This window comes from Neopelma chrysocephalum, unplaced genomic scaffold (genome assembly GCF_003984885.1).
Source record: "Neopelma chrysocephalum unplaced genomic scaffold, ASM398488v2 Primary Assembly neopelma1_185293, whole genome shotgun sequence".
Taxonomy (NCBI): Eukaryota; Metazoa; Chordata; class Aves; order Passeriformes; family Pipridae; genus Neopelma; species Neopelma chrysocephalum.
Genome location: NW_020938677.1, coordinates 1 through 12,764, shown reverse-complemented (window position 1 = coordinate 12,764; position 12,764 = coordinate 1). Strand labels below are relative to the sequence as shown.

The following is a 12,764-nucleotide window of genomic DNA, read 5'->3' as shown; positions in this document are numbered from 1 at the left end:
GCCGACCTGCAGCCGGTGCTGGAGCTGGACCTGCGGGGCTGCCGCGTCACCTACAAGGACAAGCGAGGCAAGAAGATGCCCCACGCCCTGAAGGTGACAGGCACAGCAGGAGAGGTGCTGGTCATCGGCTTCCAGAGCCGGCAGCAGGCTGAGGACTGGAGGAAGGTTTGGAGGTGTTGCAGCCGGGCAGGAGCGGGGTGGGCAGGGAGAAACGGGGGCACGGCCCTGCTGGAGTGCTCCCGGGGGGGGCTGGGGGTGATCCTGTCTGCTCCCAGCTCCCATCCCGGGGGTGTTGGAGCCCTGTTAGACGGGGAGCAGGAGCCCGGGGTGCAGCGCTCCCCGTTTCCCTCGGCAGGTGATCGAGGAGGTCAGCAGCGATGCCCCTGGGGGGCTGGCAGCCCTCAGTGCCCCGGCGTCCCCTTCCTCGAGGCTCAGCAGGGTGAGCTTGTCCAGGGAGACCCGGGCACAGGAGAGGGCCAGGAGCACACCCGATTCCACGTCCTGGTGGCCCTGCTGGGTGACACCGGAAAAGGGCTGGCGTGGGGAGGGGGTCAGGGTGCGGGAGGGGGGGTGTGACACCCGCAGAGCCGGGGCTCTCTGCACCCCCATTCTCAGCCTGCCCGCCCCCAGCTCGGCAGGGAGGAAGAGGAGGAGGAGAATCGCTCCCGGCAGAGCCCCGCCCGCAGCCCGCGGCCCGGCGAGGACGCCAAAGGAGGTGGGGGGTGCGTGGGGAGGGGGCAAAGGGGGTCCCGCCCCCCTCGCACCGCCTCTGACGGGGGTCTCCCGGCCCGCAGGGTTCCTGGCGGTGCGGCTGCGGGGCCGCTGGCAGCGGCTGTGGTGCGCCGTGCGCCAGGGAGCCCTGCGGATGTTCCCGGAGCCCGGCCCTGCCCAGCGCCCCGTCTGCGCCCTGCGCCTGGACGGCTGCGAGGTCTCCCCCGGGGCGGCCGCGGGATCCCCCCAGAACCTGCGCATCCGCATCGCCCAGCGGGGCCGGGAGCTCGCCCTGCTGCAGGTGAGGGGCGGCCACGGTGCCCCCCACGTCCTTCCCTCCAAGGGGGGCACACGCTGAGCCTGGACCCCCCCCTGCCCCACGCCAGGCCCGGTCGGATGAGGAGAGGGAAGCCTGGCTGAAGACCCTGCGGGCCAGGGGAGGAGGGGAGCCGGCGGGTGACGGACCCCACAGCAAGCCCCCCCGGCCTGGCGATGCCAGCAGCCGCCCTGCTGCCAGGTGAGGAGCTTCTGGACGAGGCAGGGCCACCCCCAGCCCTCCTGCTGCTCTGCGGGCTGTGGGAGCTAACGGGCCCTCTCTGCTGCTCGCAGCGGGCTGATGCTGCGCCGTGTGCCCACCCCCAACACCTACATGGATGACCCCTTTGGGCAGCCCCCGCCAGCCGAGACCTCCAAGCACCTCTACTCCAACGCAGAGCGGCTGCAGCAGCTGGTAACCTGCTCATGCCACCCCCGGGGTGGGGGGGCGGGCTCCCACCCTCCTCTTGCCCGCGGGATTCTCCCGGATTTCCTTCCACAGCAGCAGAGCTTGGACCGGGCGGTGCAAGGGCAGCGCAGGAGACCCGTGTCTGCACTGCCCACCTGTGCCAGCAGCAACGCCCTGGGCGGTGCCCGGCCCTCACAGGCAGGTGAGAGGGGCTGGGTGCTCCTCCCAAGAGTGCAGCAGGGTCCCCCCATGCACCCCAATGCCGGGGGCTGGGGTGGGGGCTGTGGTGCCTGTGAACGTGGTGTTGTGCCATGATTTCCCTGTCCTTAATCCCGTGCATCCTTCCCCTTCCCTTCCTCCCCAGCATCCTCCTTCTTTCATTCCTCCCCAGCATCCTTCCCAGAATCCTTCCTCTTCCCATCCTCCCCAGCATCCTTCCTTTTCCCATCCTCCCCAGCATCCTTTCCCTGGCCTTCCTCACCGGAATCCTTCCCCTTTCTCTTCCTCCTGAGCATCCTTCCTCTTCCTTTCCTCCCCAGCACCCCCACCAGCTCCCCGGGGCAGGGCTCCCAGCCCACAGCAGCCAAAGGAGACCCCCAACCTCCGGAGCAGGGATCTTTCCCGATCCCAGCACACCCTGACACTGCCCGAGAGGAAAGGGACTCGGGATGGGCTGGACATCCTCATCGGTAGGGTCACAGAGGGGCTCTGCCCCGGTGCCAGGGGCTGCCTGGTCCTTGCTGGAGCAACTGGCAGGGTCGAGGCGTGCCCGGGCTTGGCAGTGCTCCCGCTGTCCTTGCAGGGAAAAGAGCCTTTCCCAAGCTGGAGGAGAAGGTGGGACAGCTGGAGAGGGCCTGCCGTGTGAAGGGCAGGCTGAAAGCCGGCTCCGAGATGAACCTCCTGGCCATCGGGAAGTCACTGAAGGGCCACATCGCTGCCACCGCCAGCTCGGCCGGCTCCGAGGTGGGGGACACGGGGTGCAGGGAGAGCGAAGGGTTTGGAGGGTTTGCCTCACTCTTTCTCTGCTGTTTTCCCACCAGGGATCATTCCTCAGGCCGCTGCTGAAACGCACCACGTCGGCGAGGAGCGCCCTGAAACCGCCCCCGTCGCCCGTCATCGTGGAGAAGGGGAACGTGAGGCAGAAGAGGAAGGTACCCCCGGGATCCAGGCGGGGTGGGAAGGGCTCAGGTGATCCCACATTGTGGGGAGACGGGGGATTGACCATTCCTGGGCCGCCCTCCAGGAGTGGGAGATGAAGTCTGCGATGTGACCGCCCGCCTGCAGACGGACCTGCTGGAGCAGGAGCCTCCCGGCTGCGCGTGGATCGTGCAGGACCGGCCTGGATTCAGCCTGGAATCTGATTTTTATCCGTCCAGTATCAACGCTACCACTACGCACATCTATTTTTTATATATAGATATATAGATATATCCATATCAAACTCTCCCTGGGTGGGTTTCCAGCCTCTCCCCGCTGCATTCCTGCCCGTCCCAGCGCCTCATTTTTGGGGTACAGAATTCCCAGGTACAACTTCCTGAGCTGCTGGCTCTGTCCCCAGTGTGGGTCCGGTACAAACTGTGCATTGACAGCACCTCAGCCCCCCCCAGGACCCCCATTTATAGGGATGGGTACGGATCCACCCCGGATCGAGCAGCTGGCAGGGCACACACAGTTCAGGGGCATCCAGTTCTCCATTCCCTGGAGCTGGCAGGACCCAGGCTGGGCCCTGGGTGGTTTTCCAACAGCTGTGCTCCTCAGGGCTTGGTTTTCATTGGAGAAATGGTTTTTTTGTGTTTTTTTTTTTTTTAAGGACTAAAAAAAACTATGTTGTAAAACATGCGTTGTGCTGAGTGAAAGGGAGAGCTGGAGAAGGGGGATGTCCTTGTCCTTGTCCTTATCCTGGTGCATTATTAGGGATATCCCCACCCCCGTGCAGGGAGGGCTGTCCTTGTCCATCCCTATCCCAGTGCGAGGTGTGTGTGAGGTCCATCCCTATCCCAGTGCGAAGTGTACACGGGGTTTATCCCTGTCCCTGTGCGAGGTGTGTGGGTTCCATCCCCATCCCGGTGCCCCCGGTCCGTCCCCCGCCGCGAGCTGCCCCGCGGGGCAGTTCCAGGGCTACGACACCTCCCCAACCCCTCCTCTCCCCACCCTCCTCCGGTCCCGCCCCCTCCCCGTGTCCCCAATCCCGCCCCGATCCCGCCCATCCCGCCGGGAGCCGGAGCGGAGCCGCCGGGGGAGGGAGCGGGGCGGGGCCGGGAGCGGGGTCGGGGTCGGGGCCGGTCCCGGGGGTGGTCCCGGGGGTCCCAGCCATGCTGAGCCGTCTGGGAGCGCTGCTGCAGCAGGCGGTGGAGACGGTGAGGGGGACACGGGGGGGACCGGGAATGGGAACGGAACCGCGACCGGGACCGGGAGGGGTTGTTCCGTGCGCCCCTGACCCCGGCCCCGGTGTGCGCAGCGGGAGCCCAGCGTGGACCTGCTGGAAGCCTTCACCGAGCACTGGAAGGGCATCACCGGCTACTACCTGGAGGCCACAGGTGAGGGGGGTGCGGGGACAGAGTCGCCGTGCCCCGATATGGGGTCACTGTGCCCCGATATGGGGTCCCTGTGCCCCGGGTTGGGGTCCCTGTACCCGGAGTTGGGGTCTCTCTGGTGCAGGAGTCAACTCCCCGTGGTGTGGGAACAGGGGTCTCGTGTCCCGGGAGAGGGTCCCTGTGCCCTGAAATAGGGTCCTGTGCCCTGGGAATAAGGTGCCTGTGCCCTGGGAGGGGACCCCGTGCCCTGGGAGGGGACCCCATGTCTTAGGACAGGACTGTGTGTCCTGGGAGAGGGTCTCTGTGCCCTAAAATAGGGTCCTTGGCCTGGGAATAAGGTTCCCAGGGAGGGGATCCCTGTGTCCTGGGACAGCACCCCGTGTCCTGGGACGGATCCCCGCGCCCTGGGACGGGACCCCGGTGCCCCGTGGCAGACCTGGCACGCGGGGCTTTGCCGTGGGACGCCCGTTCCCATTCCCCGGAAGGATTTCTCCATGCGGGGAGCTCTGCCCTGCCCGGCCCCAACCCCCGGCGCCCCAGCGGGGTCAGCACGGGGGAGGGGGTTCGGGTGGGTGCGGACACTCCCGGGAGCGCCGGACAGGCTGGGACACGTCCCCGCCGGGAACGCGCCGCTCCCCGGGAGCGCTAAAACAGGGCCTGCAGAGGCTTCAACCCCGATTCCCAGCGGGATCTTGGTCCTTCCCGCTGTGCTGGGGATGGGGGGGGTCTCCAGGGCTGGCAGTGCCCACCGGGAGAACGGGCAGCGGGATGTCCGGCACCTTCCTAGGCCGGGAGCGGAAGGAGCAGCTGCCGGCTCTCCATCCTCACATTGCCATCTAGCGTCATTCCCAGCCCGGGAGGAGCGGGATTCCGGGCCGGCGAGGATCGGGGAGCCGCTGGAGAGAGTCCCAGCCGGGCATCGCTCCCTGGGAGCGGGGCGGGGGGGGACGCGCCGCAGCCCCCCATCCCTGTATCCACAGACGAGAGCATCCCGGCCAGGCAGACGGACATTCCCTGGCGCCTCAAGCAGATGTTGGATATCCTGGTGTACGAGGAGAAGCAGCAGCCGGCGGGGGAGACGGGGCCGTGCCTCGAGTACCTGCTCCAGCACAAGCTCCTGGAGACACTGGGCACGCTGGGAAAGGCCGAGGTGGGTGTCCCAGCACCGGGAAAACGGCTCCAAGGGGGAAGGAGCCCCCCCAAAGCTGGAGCATCCGCAGTCTTTTCCAGCTCCTTGATGTGGTGCCACTCAGTAATTTTGATTTTTGAGCGTTTTTGCTGGAAGCGGGACTTTGTGAAGCGTGAGACGGTCAGGGGGCTTGGCTTTTTTGGGGGGAAAACTCGGCTTTTTTCAGAGGGTCTTGGATTCCTCAATTTAAGATCCTCATTGGGATCCTTTCTGGGGCTCCTCTGAATGGCTCTTGCACCCCATCTCATCCCTGTGTGCATAGAAAGGGGTGGCACATCACTGCTTGGCTTTGTGGGATGAGGAGGGTTTGGAAAAGTAAATATTGCCCAAATATAACAGCTCTGCTGCTCCTTTATTGCTAATAATAATGGGGCCCCTATAAATAGATTTTTATTCAGGTGTAAGTGTGGTGTGGGCTGTGGAAACGTGCTGGCCCCTCTGTGACTGTGAGGATTCGGGGTTTTGGGGTGCTGGGGTTTAACTCCCCATCGCTGGGAAAAGGAGAAATAATCCCCCAATAATTTTTCAGTGCAGAGAACTGAGTTAAATCCGTCATTGTTAAAGGGAGCCCAGGGAAGGTGGGATGTGCTGGGGAGGGGGTCCGTGCATCGTTTTGGGGCACCCCCCTGGGTGAGCCAGCGGGCGATTTGGGGCAGTTATGGGGAAATCAGGTAACTGGGCTCTGTCTGATTCCTCCCCACGTCTCATTCCCAGTATCCCCCCGGGATGAGGCAGCAGGTCCTGCTGTTCTTCAGCCGGGTGCTGGGGCAGGTCCAGCACCCACTCCTGCACTACCTCAACGTGCACAGGCCGGTGCAGGTGAGATCCCATCCCCGGGCTGGCTGCATCCCTGCCAACCACCCCCTGGGAAGCCGTGCCCATGGAGAAGGGGTGGGAGAGCCCCCAGAATTCCCACATCCCTCTCTCCCTGCCTCCCCAGAAGCTGCTCCAGCTCAGCAGCGGCCGCCTGGGCTCGGGCACGGAGAAGGAGGAGGTGCAGTTCGCCGCCGTCCTCTGCTCCAAGATCCAGCAGGATCCTAGCCTGCTGCCCTATATCCTGGAGGTGAGCAGCTCCCCTGTGCCAGTGGGACAATTTGGGGTCCCCTCACTGAGCTGCAAAGCTTGGGTGAGGAGGAGGAGGAGGAGGAGGAGGAGGAGGAAGGTGGTGGCTCCTTCGCTGCTCCTCTTCCTCTCCAGGGAAAGAGCGTCCTGAACGGGAGGAGATCCCAGGAGCTGCCGGACAGCCCCAGGGAAGAGGGTGTGGAGCATCCCCCGGGCACCACTGCCAGCTGCCCCCCGGCCCAGCCCTGCCCACCACAGAGGGACAGCAACCTCGTCACCGCCCTGGTGGGGCTGTGCAGGAGCAAGGTATGCACAAACAGGGGTGGCAGGAGGGGACAGTGGGCACTGCCAGCCATGTGACGACCCCTCTCTCCTCCTCCTCTTCCTCGCAGAAGAGCCGTGTGGCGCTGAAGGCTCGGGAGAACCTGCTGGTGCTGGCGGGGCTGGCCCAGGAGGCGGCTGCCGCCTGCCTGGTGAGGAGCAGCGCCCTGTGCCCGCTGCTCACCGGGCACCTCTGCGAGCTCTACAGCGCTGTGCCCCCTGGCACCGACCCCGCCGATGTCCTGGCCATGGACAGGCCCAGCTGGAGGTGAGGAGGGGGCGCTGGGAAGGGGAGCTCGGGCGTCACCAGGGTTTTGTCACAGCCTCCCCCGTGTCCCCCATCCCGCGCAGGTCGCAGGGGGACGCTGCCGGTGACGGGGTTTTCCCGGGGAAGGAGAGCCTGGCTGCCTTCCTGTGCTGGCTGGACTACCTGGATGAGCTGGTGATGGGAGCCCACCCGGTGAGAATCAGAGGATCACGGAGTCGGTCAGCTTGGAAAAGACCTCTGAGGTCACCAAGTCCAACCTGTGACGTGCCACCACCTTGTCCCCCAGCCCAGGGCACCGAGTGCCACGTCCAGTCATTCCTCGGGCACCTCCAGGGGTGGGCACCCCACCACCTCCTTGGGCAGCCCCTTCCAATGTCCAATCACCCTTTCTGTGAAGAAATTCTTCCCAATGTCCGACCTAAACCTCCCCTGGCGCAGCTCGAGGCTGTGCCCTCTCATCCTGGGGGGGTTCCCAAGCCCATCCTCTCCCTCTCCCCCAGCTCGTGGCCGAGGCCATCACCGAGGCCGTGGAGGAGAAGTTTTTCCAGGGCGTCCTGCAGCCACAGCTCCTGCAGATGTGAGTGCCTGAGGCTGTTCCGCTCTCCGGGACCCCTTCGGAGCCAGGAAACGGGGCTTCCTTTCCCCTGGACCCCCCCCTCACAGCTTCCCACCCCTCTGGCAGGTCGGAGCTCGCCGTCCTGGGCGCCACGGCCGTGCTGGCGGGGACGGTGCGGCAGATCCGCGCCCCTGCCCTGCTCCAGCGCCTCGTGCTCTTCCTGCTGGGGCCCCACCGGCACCCCGAGACCCCCGGGGACGCCCCCCACGCCCTGCGAGCGCAGCTCATCGACCGCTGCGATCACCTCTCCGACGAGGTGAGCCCCGCCGGGGTTGGGAGGGGGGAGGATGAGGAGGGGGCGGCGCCGGGGGAGGATCTCACCCCCGGGGGAGGGTCTCACCCCCGGGGGAGGGTCTCACCCCATCCCGCCCTGCCCAGATCAGCCTGGCCAGCCTGCGGCTCTTCGAGGAGCTCCTGAGGAAGCCCCACGAGCACGTGGCTCACAACCTGGTGCTGAGGAACCTGGAGGCCAGGGCGTACCTGCAGCGGCCGGAGCGCGGACCCCCCGAGGCGGACCCCGAGGAGGACGGGCTGTGAGAGAAAGGGGGGGGCTGGGGCAGGACAAAGGGGGGGCAGCCCCTCAGTGCCCACCCCGCTGACACCCCACTGGTGATGTCACCACCCCGCAGGGAGCTGGAGGAGGATCCCTATTTCACCGACGGATTCCCAGACACCGGCTTTGGGACAGCAAATAACCCTCCCCCGGGCTCAGCCCCGGCGGGGAAGGGGCAAGTGAGCGAGGTGGTCAGCAGGTAGGGCTTTGGAGGGGCTGCCCTGGTTCGAGGGGCGGGGGGCTGTATCCCCCTCCCCATGCCTCTCTCTCCCTTCTCTTCCAGCTTCCTCTGCCTGGTGCCGGAGGAGGCAAAGACCTCCTCGTGCATGGAGGAGGGCGGCTACGACACCTACGTGCACGATGCCCTGGGCATGGTGGGTGCCTGGGGGGCTCCCCAGAGGGGTCCCCATCCCGCTGCTGGTGGTCCCTGCTCCTGGGAGGGGTCCCCATCCCACTGCTGGTGGTCCTTACTCTGTCTCCCCCCTGCCAGGTCGAGACGTGCCGTGCCACCGTGGCCCCGTGGGGGTGGCCCTCGGGCCCCCGACCCCTCGAGTGCTGCCACCCTGGAGGGGCATTTTATGAAGGTCACTTCCTCAAGGTGCTGTTTGACAGGATGAGCCGGATCCTGGACCAGGTACGCCCTGGGTACACCCGGGTGCCCACCGGGCTCTGCCCTTCCCCTTGGCACCGCCCTCGTTTTGAGCAGGGGGTGGTGCCATGGCTTCACATGGCTACTGCCAGCCCTGTGGCCCCCCCCCAGGACCCTCATAATGGGGGCAAAGTGGCCAAGAGCATCAGGAGTGCTCGGTGGGGATGGGCTCAGGACCCACATCAGGGGCTGGGGGCTGTTGTGGGGTGGGGGAACCAGCCCCGCCCCAGCTCCTGAGCATCCCCCCCCTTCCATCCCAGCCCTACAGCCTGAACCTGCAGGTGACCTCGGTGCTGTCCCACCTGGCTGCCTTCCCCCACCCCCACCTCCACGAGTACCTGCTGGACCCCTACCTCAGCCTGGCCCCCGGCTGCCGCTCGCTCTTCTCCGTCCTCGTCAGGGTAACGTCACCCACCACGCTGGGGGGACGCGGGGACACCCCCCCGACAACCCTAACCCTCTTTTCACCCCCCCCCAGGTGATTGGGGACCTGATGCAGCGGCTCCAGCGGGTGCCCCAGGCCAGGGCCAAGCTGCTCCTGGTGCGCCGGCAGCTCCTGGGGCTGGTGCCCGGCGAGCAGTGAGTGCTGGGGGGGGGCACTGGGAGGGGGGGGTGTGCCTTTTTGGGGTACCCCAGGGAACCCCCCCCTCTTTGCTCCTCTGCCCCCAGGATGGATCACACGGTGCTCTTCAAGGGCGTGGTGGTGCTGGAGGAGTTCTGCAAGGAGCTGGCTGCCATCGCCCTGGTCAAGGGGCCGCCAGAGGGGCCACCCTGAGCCCCCCCCGAGCACCCCCAATTCGTCTGGGCTGCGGTGGCCACTGGGGGTGGCCAAACCCCACATTCTGGTAGCCTCCAGTGGCCCTGTCCTGACTGCCAAGAGCCAGGAACGGCCGTGGCGCGCCGGGAAGGACCTCGCAGGAGGAAGAGGAGCCACCGAGTCCTTCCTCAGCACCTCGGGGGTGACGCCACCTCCCCGTGCAGGATGTGGCCCCGCCGGGGGCGAGGCGACCGGTGCTGCGTGTCCTCCTGGGTGGTGGGTTCCTGCTCCCCCCCCAAAACCTCCAGCAGGGATTTTTTTGGGGGGGCAATAACGGGCAGTGCCTCCTGCCCCCCTCAGCTGAAAGAACTTGCTCGTCCCCCCCTGCAGCACAGGGAGGTGACACGTGTGACGTGTGTGTGTGTGTGTGTTGGTGCTGGTGGGGTTCAGTGTCCCCTGGACCCCTGCACAGCACCTGCCCCTGGGTGATGGGACTCTGCTCCAATAAAGCTGTGAGCTCAGCACCACATGCTGCGCCCCTGCCATCCCTTCCCAAACACCCCCAAAAACGCCCACTCCCGACTTTCCTCCCACCCCTTATCCCACCTTGAACCACAGCCAGGTGGGTGGAAGAAGAAGCAGCAGCAGCAGCAGCCAGGTTTATTTTACCTGTGGTCCCAGCACCCCCAGACCACAACTGTGTCCTGCCCCAAAGCATCCACAAGCACATCCATCCCAGGTCTCCCACCTTCAGCGGGACCCCTGGATGCACGTCCCGCCCGGACACCCCCGTCCCCCCCGCCCCATTCCCAAATCCAGGCTTCCCTGGCACTAACTACGGATGGGCACCGTGGCCCGGAGCCGCTGCAGGATGCGGCCCCTCAGCCCCTCGTCCTCCACGTGCCACCAGCGCAGCGCGGGGTCACTCGGCTCGGGGGGCACATCCCCGCGGGTGCCCGGGGCGCTCAGCACCACGTTGAAGCAGATGCCATCACCCCCCCCGGCCCCCCCAGCCCGGTGCTGCAGCCCCAGCAGCCCCAGGCCCCCTGGCTGGGGGTCCCAGGGGGGGTCCCAGGGCAGGCAGTCCCGCAGCAGGCGCAGCACGGGCCGGCACAGCCCCGCGCGCAGCTCGGGGGGGGACGTGCCGCAGGCCACCACGGGCAGGTGGGGGGTCCCGGCGGTGCCCAGCAGCACCCACAGGTCGCCAGCGGGGCTGGTGAAGGGCAGCAGGAGGCGCAGGCAGAGGGGGGCACAGGGCAGCGGGCGGGGCAGGGTTGGGGGGTGCGGGGGGCTCCGGCGGTAGCGGGCGGCCAGGTCCAGCACGGGCAGGATGTCCAGGGAGCGCAGGGGCAGCTCACGGGGGTCTCCCGACCACCACTGGGCCTGCAGGGACTCGGCGTCCGCCTCCTCCAGGGTCTTCAGGGTCCCACCTGAGGGCAGAGGGAGGGCCCGGGATGGGGTGGGTGGGTGGGTGGGGGACAGCGGGACAGGCAGGGGGGTGGCAGTGCCCGGTGATGGGGCTGGGAGGGGCAGTGAGACCCTCGTTGTGGGGCTGATGGTGGACGCTGATAGCTCAGAATGGAGTTGGGGGGATGCCAGTGGTGGTGGCTGGTGGGGGCAGGGGACAGTGATGCCCTGGCATAAAGGGGGCAGGGGACACTGATGTCCATTGTGGGGCTGGCAAGAGATGCTGATGCCCTGGCACAGGACCGGGTGAGGGTACTAAAATCCATCATGGGGCTTGAAGGGGACACAAATGACTTGGCACAGGGCTGGCAGGGGACATAGGTTGGCACAGAGGTGGCAAGGGACACCAGTGACCCGGTACAGGGCTGGCAGGGGACACAGGTGTCCATCACGGAGCTGGCAGGGGACAGGGATGCCCATCACGGGGTTGGAAGGGGACACCAATGCTCTGCCACAGGGCAGAGCAGGGGACAGGGACATCCATCATGGGGCTGGTAAGGGATGCCAAATCCCATCACAGGGGTGGCAGGGGACACAGGTGCCCATCGTGGTGATGGCAGTGCCTGTCACAGGGGTGGCAGGGGACAGGGACATCCATCATGGGGCTGGCAGGGGATGCCAATTCCCATCACAGGGCTGGCTGGGGACACGGACACCCATCGCAGGGCTGGCAGAGGGCACACCAGGCGCCCCACCCCGTGCCCTCGCAGCCCCCCGGGACTCACCCGCGGGGCGCGCCAGGAAGGCGAAGCGGATCCAGGCGGGGCCGCGCTCCTCCAGCGCCAGCAGCGTGACGGGCTCGCACTCCAGCCCCGACTCCTCCTTCACCTCCCTCCGCAGGGCCTCCACGACCCCCTCCCCGGGCTCCATCCTGCCCGCGGGCAGGTACCACCTCCCGCGGCACTCGGGCTTCGCCTCCTGCACCAGCAGCACCGCGCCCTGCGGGCACCGAGGGGCTCGCTGGGCAACCGGCGGCTTTCGGGGGGGCACAGGGGGTCCCCCGGAGGGGCTGCCTCACCTCCTCGTTGAACAGCACGGCCAGCACCACGTAGCAGACGGTCCTGCCCAGGCTCACGGGCGCGGGGGGGCGCGGGGGACCCCTCGAAAGTCGCCCCCACTTCCCAAGCGCCCCCGTCCAGCACCGCCTCCAGCTCCGCCGTCGGGGCGTCCCCCATGGGAAAGGCTGGGAGGGGGGGTGGGTGGTCCCGCGGCTGGATGGGGAGGGGGAGCACCCGCTCAGGGGGTGGCGGGGTTTTGGGGCGGGGAGGGAACCCCCCAGACGTGCAGGCGGGGGGACAAGGAGCCCCGGCGGCGCGTGGGCTGGAGGGGGCGGCGAGGGAGGGGGTCCGGCGACTGCGGGGTGCACGGCGGGGTGGGATGGGGGGTCCCGGAGGAGGGGAAGGGCCTGCTGGACTGTGGGATGGGGAGGGGGGTGTAGGCGGGGAAGGGTCTGCTGGGCTGGGGGGGCACGTAGCAAGGGAAGAGCTCGGTGGCCTTGGCGATGCAGGGCGGGGCGCAGAAGGGGAAGGGTCTGCTGGACTGGGGGACCCCCAGGGGGCCGTAGGGGGGCAGGTAGAAGGGGAAGGGGTCGCTAGGCTTGGGGAACTGTGGGGGGCTGTGGTAGGGGAAGGGCTGGCTGGACTGGGGGAGGCATGGGGGGGCACAGGCGGGGAAGGGCTGGCTGGACTGGGACAGGGGGCACAGGGCGCTGGGAGGGAAGAGTTTGCAGGATTTGGGGAGCCGGGGGGGGCTGCGGTAGGAGAAGGGCTGGCTGGACTGCAGGATGCACGGGAAGCTGAAGGACGTGAAGGGCTGGCTGGACTGGGGGAGACTGGGGGGAAAGGGCTGGCTAGACTGGAGGAAACTGGGGGGAAAGGGCTGGCTGGACTGGAAGATACTGGGGGGAAAAGGGT

General features: G+C 67.2%; 3 protein-coding genes and 1 long non-coding RNA gene across 4 annotated transcripts; 2 read left to right on the top strand and 2 right to left on the bottom strand.

Moving 5' to 3' along the window:
• Nucleotides 1–2,242: 2,242 nt before the first annotated feature.
• On the top strand, nucleotides 2,243–2,877 carry LOC113962830. Its single transcript, XR_003532600.1, has 3 exons — nucleotides 2,243–2,398; nucleotides 2,476–2,586; nucleotides 2,679–2,877. It is a non-coding gene; the product is annotated as an uncharacterized LOC113962830 (long non-coding RNA).
• A 784-nt stretch (nucleotides 2,878–3,661) lies between these two features.
• LOC113962826 (protein FAM160B2-like) lies at nucleotides 3,662–9,673 on the top strand. Its single transcript, XM_027673599.1, has 17 exons — nucleotides 3,662–3,792; nucleotides 3,894–3,972; nucleotides 4,950–5,119; nucleotides 5,873–5,977; nucleotides 6,099–6,221; nucleotides 6,356–6,526; nucleotides 6,613–6,809; nucleotides 6,893–7,001; nucleotides 7,310–7,386; nucleotides 7,492–7,681; nucleotides 7,804–7,958; nucleotides 8,055–8,177; nucleotides 8,262–8,352; nucleotides 8,469–8,612; nucleotides 8,888–9,028; nucleotides 9,106–9,206; nucleotides 9,297–9,673. Exons 1-17 carry the CDS (start codon nucleotides 3,748–3,750, stop codon nucleotides 9,400–9,402), a joined length of 2,127 nt encoding a protein of 708 aa, XP_027529400.1. The 5' UTR covers nucleotides 3,662–3,747; the 3' UTR covers nucleotides 9,403–9,673.
• Nucleotides 9,674–10,022: 349 nt separating this feature from the next.
• LOC113962828 (8-oxo-dGDP phosphatase NUDT18-like) lies at nucleotides 10,023–12,026 on the bottom strand. The gene is given in 4 exon segments (XM_027673600.1): nucleotides 10,023–10,814; nucleotides 11,577–11,790; nucleotides 11,870–11,938; nucleotides 11,940–12,026. Coding segments are annotated over 4 exon segments (969 nt in total). The 3' UTR covers nucleotides 10,023–10,215.
• Nucleotides 12,027–12,054: 28 nt separating this feature from the next.
• On the bottom strand, nucleotides 12,055–12,756 carry LOC113962829 (vegetative cell wall protein gp1-like; the record flags this gene model as incomplete). Its single annotated transcript, XM_027673601.1, has 1 exon — nucleotides 12,055–12,756. A coding segment is annotated over one exon (669 nt), but the record flags the coding sequence as incomplete, so codon positions are not given.
• Nucleotides 12,757–12,764: the final 8 nt, after the last annotated feature.

Bases quoted from the DNA above. Each gene is read 5' to 3' on its own strand.
- LOC113962826 (XM_027673599.1), top strand. From the start codon at position 3,748: ATGCTGAGCCGTCTGGGAGCGCTGCTGCAGCAGGCGGTGGAGACG. The intron at 3,793-3,893 runs GTGAGGGGGACA...CGGTGTGCGCAG, and splicing joins TGCAGCAGGCGGTGGAGACG to CGGGAGCCCAGCGTGGACCT. The intron at 7,959-8,054 runs GTGAGAGAAAGG...ACCACCCCGCAG, and splicing joins GACCCCGAGGAGGACGGGCT to GGAGCTGGAGGAGGATCCCT.